The sequence below is a fragment of the Ips typographus genome, linkage group LG13 (genome assembly GCF_016097725.1).
Source record: "Ips typographus isolate SLU linkage group LG13, UJ_Ityp_2.0, whole genome shotgun sequence".
NCBI classification, from domain to species: Eukaryota; Metazoa; Arthropoda; class Insecta; order Coleoptera; family Curculionidae; genus Ips; species Ips typographus.
The window spans coordinates 668,619-681,856 of record NC_138434.1 but is presented as its reverse complement, the minus strand read 5'-3'; the positions used below and the strand labels follow the sequence as shown (position 1 = coordinate 681,856).

Sequence of the window (13,238 nt, the reverse complement as noted above, 5' to 3'; positions counted from 1 at the left end):
ACACCCTGTAACTCGGTTGTTTTTGGGAGTTTAGGGTGATTTAACCACTCAAATTAACCGTCTTGAGCTCCTTTTTCCAGTGGTGTTAAGTAAAAAATTCTACCTAAAAAATTGCATACAGGGTGACCAAAAATAATCAAACACCATACTTTTGATACACACCCTGTATACTGGAAGCAAAATCGGCCCTTCAAACTCACAATGCTAAGTTAAGAAGTTAATTAGGCACATTTTTGCTCTCTTGCAATTTTTTTGCATCTTTCACCGTTTTCTAGTTATTTAGGAAAAACTGGGTTGATGCAACGAAATTGCAAATCTGTTGAAGTTATGGTTTGAAATATGAACACCCTGTAACTCGGTTGTTTTTGGGAGTTCAGGGTGGTTCAACCATTGAAATTAACCGTCTTGAGCTCCTCTTTCCAATGGTGTTGTGCAAAAAATTCTATTTGAAAAAATTCGTACAGGGTGACCAAAAACAGTCAATCACCACATTATGATGATTTTGGTCAATCATAATGTGGTGATTGACTGTGTTGGTGTGTTTTCATGCACACCCTGTAGACTGGAAGCAAAATCGGGCTTGCAAACTTACGGTGCTGAGTTAAGAAGTTGATTAGGAACATTTTTGCTTTCACCGTTTTTGAGTTATTTAGCAAAAACTAATTTGGTGCTACAAATTTACAAATCATTCAAATTCAGTCAGTCTGGGACAGAATCGCCTGTAAAACCTAATTGGAGCGAGAAAATGACTGTTTTAAGCACATCTTTGGAATCCTCATTAAATTTCCTATCTAATAACCTTAAAAAAGACTACAAAATTTGGTACAGTCAAAGAGAAAAGCGGTGTCAAAGTTTGAACTGTCAGAAACACAGTTTGAAAGAACATTCAAGGACAAAATCGTCTCTAAAACCTACTTGGAGTGAGAAAATGACTGTTTTAAGCACATTTTTGGAATCCTCATTAAGTTTCCTATCCAACAACCTTAAAAAAAGACTACAAAATTGGGTACAGTCAGGGAGAAAAGTGGCGTCAAAGTTTGAACTGTCAGAAACACAGTTTGAAAGAACATCCAAGAACAAAATCGCCTATAAAACCCACTTGGAGCGACAAAATGACTGTTCTAAGCACATTTTTGGAATCCTCATTAAATTTCCTATCTAATAACCTTAAAAAAGAGTACAAAATTTGGCACAGTCAGCGTGAAAAGCGGTGTCAAAGTTTGAACTGTCAGAAACACAGATTGAAAGAACATCCAAGGACAAAATAGCGTGTAAAACCTACTTGGAGTGAGAAAATGACTGTTTTAAGCACATTTTTGGAATCCTCATTAAATTTCCTATCCAACAACCTACAAAAAGACTACAAAATTGGGTACAGTCAGGGAGAAAAGCGGTGTCAAAGTTTGAACTGTCCGAAACGTGGTATTTGCAATTTACTAGTAATTTACCCATCACTACAACACAAACAGAACTCACCTCTGAAAGTTTTGTTGACTTTCAACACCTCAAATCCTTGCTTCAAATCCATTAAAGGTTCCGCAATCTCTCTTTCCGAGTTTTCGAAATCTAGTTTGAACGCCCACAACTTGAGCCTGGCCGGGAGTTCAGAAATCGAAGCGAGAGTGAGCAGAAACTGCTCAGCACTACCCAAAGGCAGGTCCGGATTGGCCGCTTGAGCGTCTTGAATTTTCGTCCGCTCCTCCTCAGTAGGTAACATGGTGAGTAACTTTTCAATCCCTTCCCGGTTCATTATGGTGGCGTCCATTTTTAAAATGGCGGTTTTAATCGACCTGGGCGGCGGCAACTTGGTCATTCCTATATTGATAGCGTTGGATCGTTTCGGGTCCAACACGATGATTTCCTTGTTCTTGTTTAGTTCTTGTTGTTTCTACATTTTGTATACAAAATAACCGAATTAAAAATTTGCCAGCAAACGCGAATCTACTAATACAAAACTCGATTAGATTAATCTAAAACATAGAAAGAAGTACTTCATGCTGGACAGTCACATGCTTCTAGCTGCAAAACTACTGAAACCATAATATGTAACCACTACTTGCGGACAATATACTAAATAAGGACAAAATGTACAGGTGATGGTGAAATGTTATACACTGATTAAACAAGACAGGGAACAGGTGGATCACGAACAAAAGAGTGCCGCCACCAATAAAACTGCAAAAACTCACCTCCTGTGGTCACCAAAAAAGTCAGGTGTGCCGCAGGACACCAATGAGAAAAAGAAAAATAAAATTACTTCCTGTATATATAAAAGTATACAAATAAATGGTATTTTATTGAGAAACCCATCACCGTCTTTTGGAATACCCGTGGTTTTAATATGTGCTGGTAAGTAATAAGTGATCTTTGTGTGTAATAGTTAGTGCGTATAATTGTTTTCTTTCATCAGGGTGACGTTTCGGCCAAAATTTCATTTAGTATCATCAGAGGTTGTCAATATTTGTAATACTACTCTTGATATACCAAATGTCCCGCCATCTACGCCACTGACTTAAAAAATGACAATTAATTACAATGCAAGCATCAAGTTTTATCATTATTACATTAAAATAATGAGAGTGAAAAAAGGAAAATTCGAACGCAGTCGCACGGACATCTGTCAAATAACGCGGCGCTGATTGGCCCAAGAACGCTTCATACCCACGACTGCGTTCGAAATTGACTTAAAATAGCGCGCCACCACAACCGGAACAATAATTCTGTTTTGAAGGTTAGTACCACGAATTTTCGGAAAATTTTAAATCCACTTTGACTGTGCAAATACGTTTGTGTGAATAATAGAAATGTGACGTAAGGTGTGAAAGGTCGATTCCGGGCCTTATTAGGAAACCACGCTCTGAAAACTGTCAAAAAATGCCAAAAACCGTAATTTTCAAGGTTACTTCCAAAAGGGTGGTACCTAGAGCGATTTGGACACCGGATTCGAGTTTCTGAGGTGCAAATTGCTATAAAACGACACTTTTTCTAGGTTGGTACCAATATGGTGGTATTTTATGGAAAATTCCCTGGAAAAAATGTAATTTGGACAAAAATTCGGTGCACTTTTCCATTTAATCGTGAATAACTCGGTTATTCGAAACTTTCTGCAAAAATACATAAGAAGATCGTAGATAGGCAATGAACGGGGCTATCACGTGACGTTGACTAGATGTCGCTAAGTCTCACCGTTTGGCCGCTAGAGGACGTCAAAGTTGACTAGCTATATTGCAAAAGAGATTATGGCAAAACTGTCACTTTACCAAAGAAATGAACAACAACAACGCCCTAACCTATTATACATTGGGAGGTATTTACAAAAGAGTGTAAAACAGCAGAAACCCACCTTAGAAATTAAATCTTTGGCTCTCGACTCGAACAAATGCTCCAGTTTCTGGGTGTCCACGGTGACGGCGGTAAGTTCGTCCCATATGTAGCCGGATTTCAGTTTAGCCTGGCTGATCGGATCGTCTCGCACTTCCTTCCAAAACAGTTTGACGGTTTTCTTGTTTTTCTTTATCTGAAATGTCAAAAATGCACCGAGCCTATCAAGACCAGCAAATTCACGTACTGGTATCCTAGTTTCAGTCGAATTTTTGCTGCTCTTTAGGCTGGCGCCAAACAAAGGCGCGTTAGGAACTGGAGGTGGGGCGGTGGGGATTCTACTAGTAGGCGGCGGCGGGGGTGGCGCTCCAATACCTTGTAGAGGAGGTGGCGGAGGTGGAATTCCATTAATTGGTGTTGCAGGAGCTAGAACATCCACCTCATCATCTGTAACTGTTCGGCAAGTTAGTTGATGCAGTAGAAAGGAAGAGAAAACTCAACCTAAATCAGTGAAATCCATATCGCACAAGTTTAAAGGCCGATTCAAGCTCGCAATTAACTCTTCCCATCTGAGTTCGTTTTCAGACTTTTTCGGTTCGATTTTGGGTGCGTTTTCCGTAGTGGGACTCCTTAAAACGTCCGCTTTGGATTTTGATTTGGCCAAGCCTTCTTTCGCTTTGGAGATTAAACCGCACATGTCACCGAAACGGTTCGGTTTCTCTTCAGTCGGGCTTTGTAGTATCGATTGATTGGCTAGTTTTTGCGTTAAATCTACAAATTTCCAATCAAATTTGCTGCTGAATTAAACTTTTTGAGTGCAACAAACCTTTGACTGTGTTTTCCTTTTTCAGTTGCATCAAAATGTTTCGTTCGTTTTCATTCGTCACGTCCGATTCCTCCAACCCTTCCTGGTTCTGCATCATTGACATGATCCATGGTTTCTCCTCAGATTCAAGCCGATTCACAGCGTTTAAGTATGGAGTTAAATCTTTCCTGCTTGGTGTTTTGTTCAGTAGATTATTACCGTTAGTGAGGCGCTGTTGTAGGGAGTTGGTAAAGTGTCCTAAGAAAGTTTGAATTAATTAAAAACATTAACATTTAATATGTGTTACCTACCGTTATTAAAATTTTCTATATTACTAGTATCCTCGTTATTTTGCTGAATAACCACGCCTTTAAGCAAAGCAGCAGTTTCTTGTTGTTCACGCATAAAGCTACGCTGGCGTTCCGCCCTTTCCCTACGTCGTTTCAAGGCAGGAGTAACTCCAGCTTCGTTAGCTAAGCAAAAGTCACACTCAAAAACGTTTATTTCAACCGAACACCCAACAACTAACCTTTATTGCTGTCTTTGTAACTTCCGTTCAATTGGGAGTTGTTAACTTCCGAGGAACTGGAACTTTCGTCGTAATCTTCTTGGAGATTATGGTTTTTCTGAGTAAAACCTCCGTAAGTGGGAGTGGTGCCTGTGGAGTGACGTCTGCTTTTACGTCGTTCCGCACTGTTGACCAAACTTCTTCGAGACTTTAAGGTTTTCTTCAGTTTTTCATCTAAAAATTCTTTGTTACTAGAAAACCTAACAGGCTGCGGAACTTACTTACCTAAATGTCTCAAAGGAGTTCCACTACCCTTCTCCTCACCATCCTCGTACTGCAGCACAGCCTCGTAGATCTGGAATTGTTGCAACAAGTCCAAATCGGTGCCAGGCTTGGACATGTACCTCTGGACGATCGACTCGAAACCTTGCTCCTCCAAAGCGTCCACCTGGTCGTAGTAGGTATCCTGGTCGGGAACGCCATTCAGGATTTTGTTCACCAGAGTGGTGGCGTAGATCAGCAGTTCTGTGTCTGCAGCGTCAAAGTCTTTGAGCAGTTTCATCACGTTGTGATAAGGCGACACTCCTTGGGAGTAGTCTACGGTGTGGATGGCTTTGACTAGGAGCATACAGTTCGAGTCGGTGTACTCTACGAACACCAGGAGTAACTTCAACGCTGTTTTGACTACCAGTCGGAATTTTGAAGAGATCAAACTGTAGAGCCACTGGATTGTTTGGTTGTGTTCCATTACACCTGAAATTTTTAACGACTTCAAGTTTATTTCTTTTTTTCATAATTTAAGAAGGAAAATTGACAGACGGTTAGACAGTTTTAAACCTAAAAATTAAAAACCACTTGAAACCTTTTAGAAGTATAAATATCAAATTAACACCTTTGCTGCCCATGAAACTCTAAACCATGACTTACTTTCGTTTCAAATGATAATTTGCTTACTTTCATTGGTTGTGTGCATTTCGCTTAGCAAATCGGTAACATGAATATGTCTATTTAATGCAATCAAATGGCGCCAACATACTAAACGTTAGTACTGGTGCCACCCACTTTAATGGGTCATTCTTTCAGGTTGTTACACCCATAATTTATTGTTTATGTTGACACAAACAAAAGTACAGTGTATTTGCCTAAATATTCATGTAGTACTGCTAAATCGCAGACGCAAATGCTGCACATGTACACTTAGTATAGGTATAATAACACTATACAACTTTTTGTATGTGTCAGTTAGGCAACCATACATACACAATTATCTTGACACTTTACTGACCAGCATGCTGTATGTAATTTCCCCAGAGATAGGATAAGCTTAAATTGGGGCGCAAAGTTACTCAATTTAAAGTGGAACCAAATACCGTTTTGAAGTTTTCAAGATTCGAGAGATTTAGAAAAATGTCCGTAAAAAGGTAGCAAGGAGCACGTTAACAGCGCTCGCTCAACGTCACGTGAGAGCTCCATTCATTAACTACCTACGATCATGTGATGTGTCTACAAAATGTTTCAAATAATCAAGTTAGTTGCGGTTTTTTGAAATGAAGGTTTTTCTTGGCCTACTATACTAACTGCCGCCATATTGGATTTAGACGTGTCAAGGGGCCATTTTAACTAATTTTGACATGGAGAACACGAATCCGGTGTCCGTTTTGCTGTAAGTACCGCCATTTTGTCACTGATTTTAAAATTATAACCATCTAATCTCTTATAATTTCCGATGAGAGACAAAGTGAATTGTTGTGATTGGTCAAAAAAAGCAGCAAGCTAAAAAGCTGCTTTTTTGACCAATCACAGCTGTTTGGAGACGTGCAGAAATGTATGGACAATCATACAACTTACCATTCATCCCGTCCACATAGAGCATCACCTGTCCCAAAGCTCTGAGTATGTAGTTCTGGTAGTTTTGGTCTGCCTCGGATCCCACTTTAATAAGACAGGACAGTCCGTCATTTTGGACGAATTCGTGCACCAGGTCCTTGTCTTCCTGGAAGATTTGTTTCAAAGAGAATAGAGCCCTTCTCAGTTCCCGTCCCTCGGATGTTAACAGTTTCTCTGCAACAAAACGTCGGTATGAATAAGGTGTACAGAGCGGACAAGACCTAAATAAGGCCCGTCCGGTAATAAATAACCACCGTTACTTTTTCGGGCGTGGTTTTGTTGGCAATTTGTGAAAACGTGAAAGAGCACCTGTTTTCGATTACAAAATGTGATTATTGTCTCAATTGTTCGCCATAAATTGGTACCCGTACCGGTACTAAATAGGGTTTTGGTTGCGAAAGGTTTGGTTTAGTTCTTGCTTCCGTTTAAGAGATGTTTAAATGACAATATTTGTTCTTCATTTCTTATTGAAATAGTTCTCTATCATTTTCCTTCTTTTTTCAAAAAAGTATTGCATCTCCATTATCATCATTGAAAACTCTCGTTGTAGCAAACAACGAAAATTCCTGATCAGAACGTCTAATCACCCACCTGGTTAAACCAGTTAAGTTTGTACTTGTTCGAGTCCAATAAGCTCCTAACATGCAGATCGAAATGCATAATTGCGAGGCAAAGTCGGTAATTACCGTCGAGGTAAGAAAAAGACGACACGGCCGTACTGGAATCTAATCAAGCAAAATCAGGCACCAGAAAAAACAACAAACAAGAAACAACTTGTCATTGGCCTCGTGATAAGTCCAAGACATCTTGGCATCGGTGGACGCGAGGCGTTGGTGCCGATTCGTGCACCGTTTTCGCAGAAATCATCTGCAATTGAAATTCACGACAAACTCCCTGACTGGCATTTATCGATCCATTCATTTTATTAATAATAATAACTTCCTGGAGGATGTTTGGCGCGGAAAGAAGGAATTTCTAGTTAATATTCATGCGGCACTCTAACCACAAATCTCACGGTTTTATGGGTCGATGACAGTCCGATTAACTTATTAGAATTTTACTTAATTGCTGGTGTAAGTTTAACTGTACACCTTTTAAGAATTGTTAAGCGGAATGACTGTAAAAGGTACATAATAATGAAATTTTCTGTGAAAAGGAGAAATAACTTAAAGAGTCAGAGCATCCACTATGACGTCACACGCTTCAGCGGATCGAGCCCACCATTAACTACTATTTGACGCTCTTGACATATGACATCTGTTTAAATTTGACTTTCTGGTTTCTGTCATCTTGACGCTTATTTTTACCTCTTTTCAGTCCTTTTTAGTTTAAAATTTCTGTTTTTTTTTTAATTATTGGTCTATTACAATGGTTAAGACATGGATCTTGTTGGAATATTGCAAAAAAAGAGCCAATAAGCAATATTGTATAAAGATACAGAGTGTCCCCTAAAAAATAATGAAGATTTGTGTCTACTATAAATGCAATGGGTAAGTTCATAGTCGGAAACCTTTAAACTATTACACAAACTACTGTTTAATTTCTATTCATTGCACGTATAATAGTTTACTTACATATACATGATGGTCAAAAAAATTTCAGATTCCACTTCCAAATAGAAAAGAAACCTAACCTAAGTTTCACTCATAAAACTTCAGATGAATGTTTCTCCTAGTGGGACACCCTGTATAACAGCTGTCTGAAGTTTACCTACACCCCCAGCTTTTCACGATAATCACCATAAATAACAGAAGCAGAGAAAGTGACTTGAGGCATTAATAATAATACTCTTGCATAGTAAAATTGTTGGGTAAGTTACAGCCTAAACAGGTTGTATAAGGAGTTGTGGTTTCACTTAGAATGGGAAGCCAGGTAAGTGGTTGTTTAAATTAAATGGCTTATAAGAGGTTTGGATGACTGGTAAAGGGTCGTTGAAAACTCTAGTACTAATAGTTTTGCATAATTAGTTTAAAGACAATAGGTAGTTTAAATGAAATCGATAATCATTCAAAAATTGAATTTTTGGAAAAAGTACAATTTTGACAATTTTTTGTTTTACTCCAAGAGGGCACAGCAAAGGCCATATTAAGGCACCAAAAAACCTTAAAGTAGGTGAAATAAGTGAAAATTTTTGAAAAATGAAAAACGCAGTTTTTACCAAATTAGGTTAGGTCGAAACTCATTCGATTTTTCGACCACATGGCATTATAGAGAGAAAACAACAGTTGCACTGGTGTCACGTGTACTCTAAGAGTGAAAGGTAACGGGTTGTAATTTTATGCTAAAACAATGAAAGGCTTAATTAACAGGCGTTCAAGTAGATCAAAGTGGAAAAAAAAATGGACTTACCTATTATTGTATGGACTCGTACAGACAACTGGGTGCGAAGTACTATGGAATTCTTTTTGCTGCAACAAAAAGAAAAAAAAAATCTACAGGGTGGTCCAAATTGTAGGTTACTTGAAGGCTAGAAAGTACATAAAAAATAAAGGGAGGAATTAAAAATAGAAAAAAATTAGTTTTAGTGGCTCCGCTAGGGGACACTTTTCGACTGTACAGTTTATTTGACACTTTTGACAGATTCTTGATGTACTTTCCACTCTTGAATTATCCTACAATCAATTTGAACCACCCTGTACAATCAGAGAGTATTATTGTCTATCTTCTACCATTTGAACCAAAGTCCTAAGCGGAATACCAAGCAGATGTTATTACATTTTTAATAACACTTAAACCTATATTAGGCAATTCGGCTTTTTTCTATTCAACACGGTACGGTGCATACAAATTTCTTTGTTTCCTATAAAGAAAGTTGTCATTTGTATGCCTGCGAGTTCTGAGAGAACTTGTTCCATTGTGTATCCCCAATGAAAATGGTGGCGTGTGTTGCTAAACGGAATTTCGTCATTTCGATACGTGATGGTTTTTCAGCTTTGTGTTGGTATTTGAACAAGGATTTCCCACCAAACGATGCGGGAACATGAATGTGGTTAACGTAGAAAAACATTGGGTCACACTATATTTTTGGCAAGTGCACAATACTTCCTGGTTTATCAAATATTTTTCAAACAGGTTTGTCTGTTTTTAAAAGGTCACGTGACATTTTTTAAGTTTAAAATAACATTCTGAAGGTTACGTATCGGTTTTCAATCGTCAAATTTAATTCTAACAATCACGTGACTGAAAATAACGAGAGTGGAAAAAAAGAAAATTCGAACGCAGTCACACCGACATCTGTCAAATAACGCCGCGCTGATTGGTCCAAGTACGCTTCGTACCCACGACTGCGTTCGAAATTTACTTAAAACAGCGCGCCACGTCAACCCGGACAATGACTGTTGTGGGTCACTGTTATATGTCAGGCTGAATTTATGTAATGTTTTGTGTGTAAATAGGGGCTTTCGTAAGAATAATTAAAATCTCTTAAAAAACTTTAAATTGGAAGGTTTATGAGAAAATGGTTGGTAAGTAAACTATTTGCCAGAGGTCTCTTGAACCTTTACAGACAGTTTTAAAACTGTCACGTTTCTCTAGAGGCCATTTAGAGTTGCCAGAAGCTTGTAGTAGTCATTTTGATTTGCCAAAGGCTTCTGAACTCTTTTAAAATTGTTTTAAAGTTGTCAAATGTTTCTAGGAGCCGTCTTGAGTTGCCAGATGCCTCTACAAGCCATTTTCAGTTACCAAAAGCCTCTGAACCCTTTGAAGACTATTTTAAAACAGTCAGATGCTTCTAGAAGTCATTTTGAGTTGCGAGACGTCTCTCTACTCTTTTAAGACTGTTTTAAAGCTTCCAGATGCCTCTAGCAAACGGTCAACGAGGCCATACGTAATTGACCACCACATTTTGGACACACTGTAGTAGACTAACATTTGCTGGTGTCATCCAAATGATAACCCGAACAAAACCACAGTAATTATCTGTAATTAATCATAATATTGCGGATCCGCCCAGTCCCATTTCTAGACCTATTGTTATGCACTATTGTAGTGGAAGATTTCCCACGAAACGCAGCACTTAGCATCATTATACCTTAATAAGGTTTAGAGAAACTGTAAAAACGGGCATTGTTTGATAATTTCACCAAAATCTTGTCCCCCTTTCTCAATTTCACGGTCTCGGTCAAGGATGTACGCTTAAATTAGGCTCGTACCTGCAAAAATAACACACCGGGCCCAAAGTGCAATTTTCGGACAACGCTACCAGCAGATCACTTTCACGGTGAGCGATACTGTGACAGGGCGCGAACAGATCGTCCAACTTTTCGAAATCCTCGTCGAAATTCTCGCTCGAATTCAACGAGTTCAAAGCCAAATGATCGACCGAATCGCAATCGCTTAACGGATCCGAGCCGGATTCTAACGAGTTGGCTCGTTTGCCGCAACCCTCCGCTCTGTGGAGGAAATCCTCCTCGGAGAACACCCAGTAGAACGTGGAGCGTTCTTCCAACGACTCCAACCAATGGTTCAGTTGGAAAGTGATTGGTTCTTCACTGATTGGTGATTTAGCGTCATCCATGTTCGTTGTTTTTACATCCGAGTGTACCTAAGGTACAGGCTTAACTGTAAGTGTTTAACTCTAAATGATAACCTCTTTATTTGTTTCACTTTTGATTTAAATAACATTACGGTTCAAGTTTGCATCAAACTAATTACAATCTTTATGGAATTCACCGTAACAACTGAGTGTCGCAGCAAGCAAAAAGAAGCCTTAAAACGTCATTATATTACAGATTCAGACACCCAAATAAGGTCTAGTGGAGAAGACACTGTTATCTAGATACCTAACCCCTTGGTTAGGTTAGGTTAGGGGGGGGAATACACATACCAAGGGATGTGTATTCTTGAAACGAGAGAAGGGAGTCGTCAATAGAAGGTTATGTAGAATGTGACAGGATCCTGCCATTTTCAACTCTTTCGTCACATTCTATCAGCACTTCTTCAAGAATTAGAGCCCTGAAGTGGTCATTTCTAGAGGGGTTTTACCAGTGTCCTAAACTTTCCAAGAATTGTTGTATATTGCCAGAGGCCTCTAGAATCATGTAAAAGTTTGTTTTACTAGTGACAAGTGTCCTAAGCTTTCCAAGGATGGCTCTACTTTGCCAGAAGCTTTCAGAAACATTTGTAAAAGTGCCAAAAGCTTGTAAATACTATTGAATGTCTTCCAGAAATTGTCAGAGGCCTCTACAAGTGTCCTAAACTGTCTAAGAATGGCTCTACGTTGCCAGAAGCTTTCAGAAATATTGAAAAATCACTTTTGTGAAAAAAAATAAAGAGGTTATTGCCATAGTAAACTTGTGTTATGATTCGTATAACTCTAGACACCCAAAACGTCGTACTTTTGATAAAATATCAGCATTTAAAAGGCGTTTTAGAAACTGATTCACACGCGAAATTGGTACACACGAAATGTGAATTTTTGCCGGTCGAGAAATTCAATCCGATATCGGGGCTTTCAATCTGCCTGAAATATCACTTTTGTCAGATTAATTTAATCGCGAAACTGAACCGGAAAATTCCATTTTACACGTTCATACCTTGCAGGCCTTTTACTGTTACGGCCCTGCTCGAAAGTGAAACTTTCCGTCCTTTAGGTAAAACAATTATTATTGACTTGATTTACCATTTATTGGATAGAATTTTACTACTTTATTTTTGTTTACTTTTTACGGTACAAAAAACACTACAGAAACTCTAAAATCTTCCGAAACAGTCTAGAAGCTTCCAAAAGCTTTTAGAACATTCTAAAGGCTCCCAAATGATCTTCAACTAGGTTAGAATCTTCCAAAAAAATTCCGTCTAAAAGAAACTTCTTAAAGGGTTTTGTTCTTTTTTACAGATTTTTATGTTTTTTTTGAGTAAAATAACTACATCGCCATTTTAAGCTTCTGTTTGTACAAGACAAGAAGCTACAAAGATTAGAGAGACGTGGTGGAGATGAAAAGAGATTGCGTGCCCCATTCATCCATCATAAAACGGCGACCACAACAAGGTAAAATAATAACAATTAACATGAAAAAAAAAACGAGGAAATTCCGGAAGCCGCAATAACTACACAAAAAATATACAAGTAGACACGCAACAGCTGCCTCGAAGGACCAAATTACCATTAGTGGGGCAAAAGTGCATCGCAACAAGATTTCGATGCTGCTTGTCAGCTCTAAAGTGAAAAATAGGTAATAGGGTTCAAAAAATTAAATCGACGATTATCTTTATCGATTCGATAGTTATCGGACAAGTTGGCATAGTGGATTTCAGCAGACGTGAATCTGCTTTCGGCTCGGTCAGTAGGTTACCTATGCCTTCTGGCCTGATGGCACGTCAGATACACTTGCAGCACCAGTACTGGTACTCTGGTACTGCTCCGGCCAGTGAATGGACCCGCTACCTTGCGCATAAAAATTTCAATGGTGGCCCGTACTCTCCGAGGAATTAGAAATTTCAATAGTGACCCCGTAAGTCATCTTTGGATGATTGTTTATGTGCCAACGAATGGTAAAGTCCACACGATTTCAACGCTTAATCTATACAAAATATGCAGAACGTCAAACTAATCCAAAAGGGTCGTTAAGGTTCAAATTGGCTTGCAACGAATCGTTTAAGGAATCAGGTTTACCATAAGGGTTAAGAGTAATGACAAGCAAAAATAGACCATAAGGACATTAGTTAATAATTGAATCAAATAAGGACAAAAAATACGATTTGTGTGAGTGGTCCACA

General features: G+C 38.7%; 1 protein-coding gene and 1 long non-coding RNA gene across 14 annotated transcripts in view; one reads left to right on the top strand and one right to left on the bottom strand.

Moving 5' to 3' along the window:
- Window positions 1-13,238, bottom strand: part of Fhos (Formin homology 2 domain containing) — a 70,263-nt gene that overhangs the window by 5,759 nt on the left and 51,266 nt on the right. For 7 of the 11 annotated variants that reach the window (XM_081991333.1, XM_081991322.1, XM_081991324.1 and 4 more), the window contains exons 6-14: window positions 8,871-8,929; window positions 6,483-6,695; window positions 4,920-5,387; window positions 4,656-4,868; window positions 4,438-4,599; window positions 4,148-4,384; window positions 3,823-4,092; window positions 3,344-3,774; window positions 1,477-1,888 (exon numbers count right to left, since the gene is read on the bottom strand). In XM_081991333.1, coding sequence (XP_081847459.1) covers window positions 1,477-1,888; window positions 3,344-3,774; window positions 3,823-4,092; window positions 4,148-4,384; window positions 4,438-4,599; window positions 4,656-4,868; window positions 4,920-5,387; window positions 6,483-6,695; window positions 8,871-8,929 — 2,465 coding nt within the window. The remainder of the gene's footprint in view (window positions 1-1,476; window positions 1,889-3,343; window positions 3,775-3,822; window positions 4,093-4,147; window positions 4,385-4,437; window positions 4,600-4,655; window positions 4,869-4,919; window positions 5,388-6,482; window positions 6,696-8,870; window positions 8,930-13,238) is intronic. The other 4 variants (XM_081991326.1, XM_081991328.1, XM_081991327.1 and 1 more) reach the window with 3 other exon arrangements.
- LOC145736892 (uncharacterized) lies at window positions 7,829-11,812 on the top strand. 3 transcript variants are annotated; one of them, XR_014180137.1, is made up of 5 exons: window positions 7,829-8,011; window positions 8,124-8,393; window positions 10,156-10,431; window positions 10,486-11,083; window positions 11,252-11,812. It is a non-coding gene; the product is annotated as an uncharacterized LOC145736892 (long non-coding RNA). The 3 variants fall into 3 exon arrangements; XR_014180135.1 differs by having other exon boundaries at window positions 8,124-9,985; XR_014180136.1 differs by having other exon boundaries at window positions 8,124-9,985; window positions 10,474-11,083.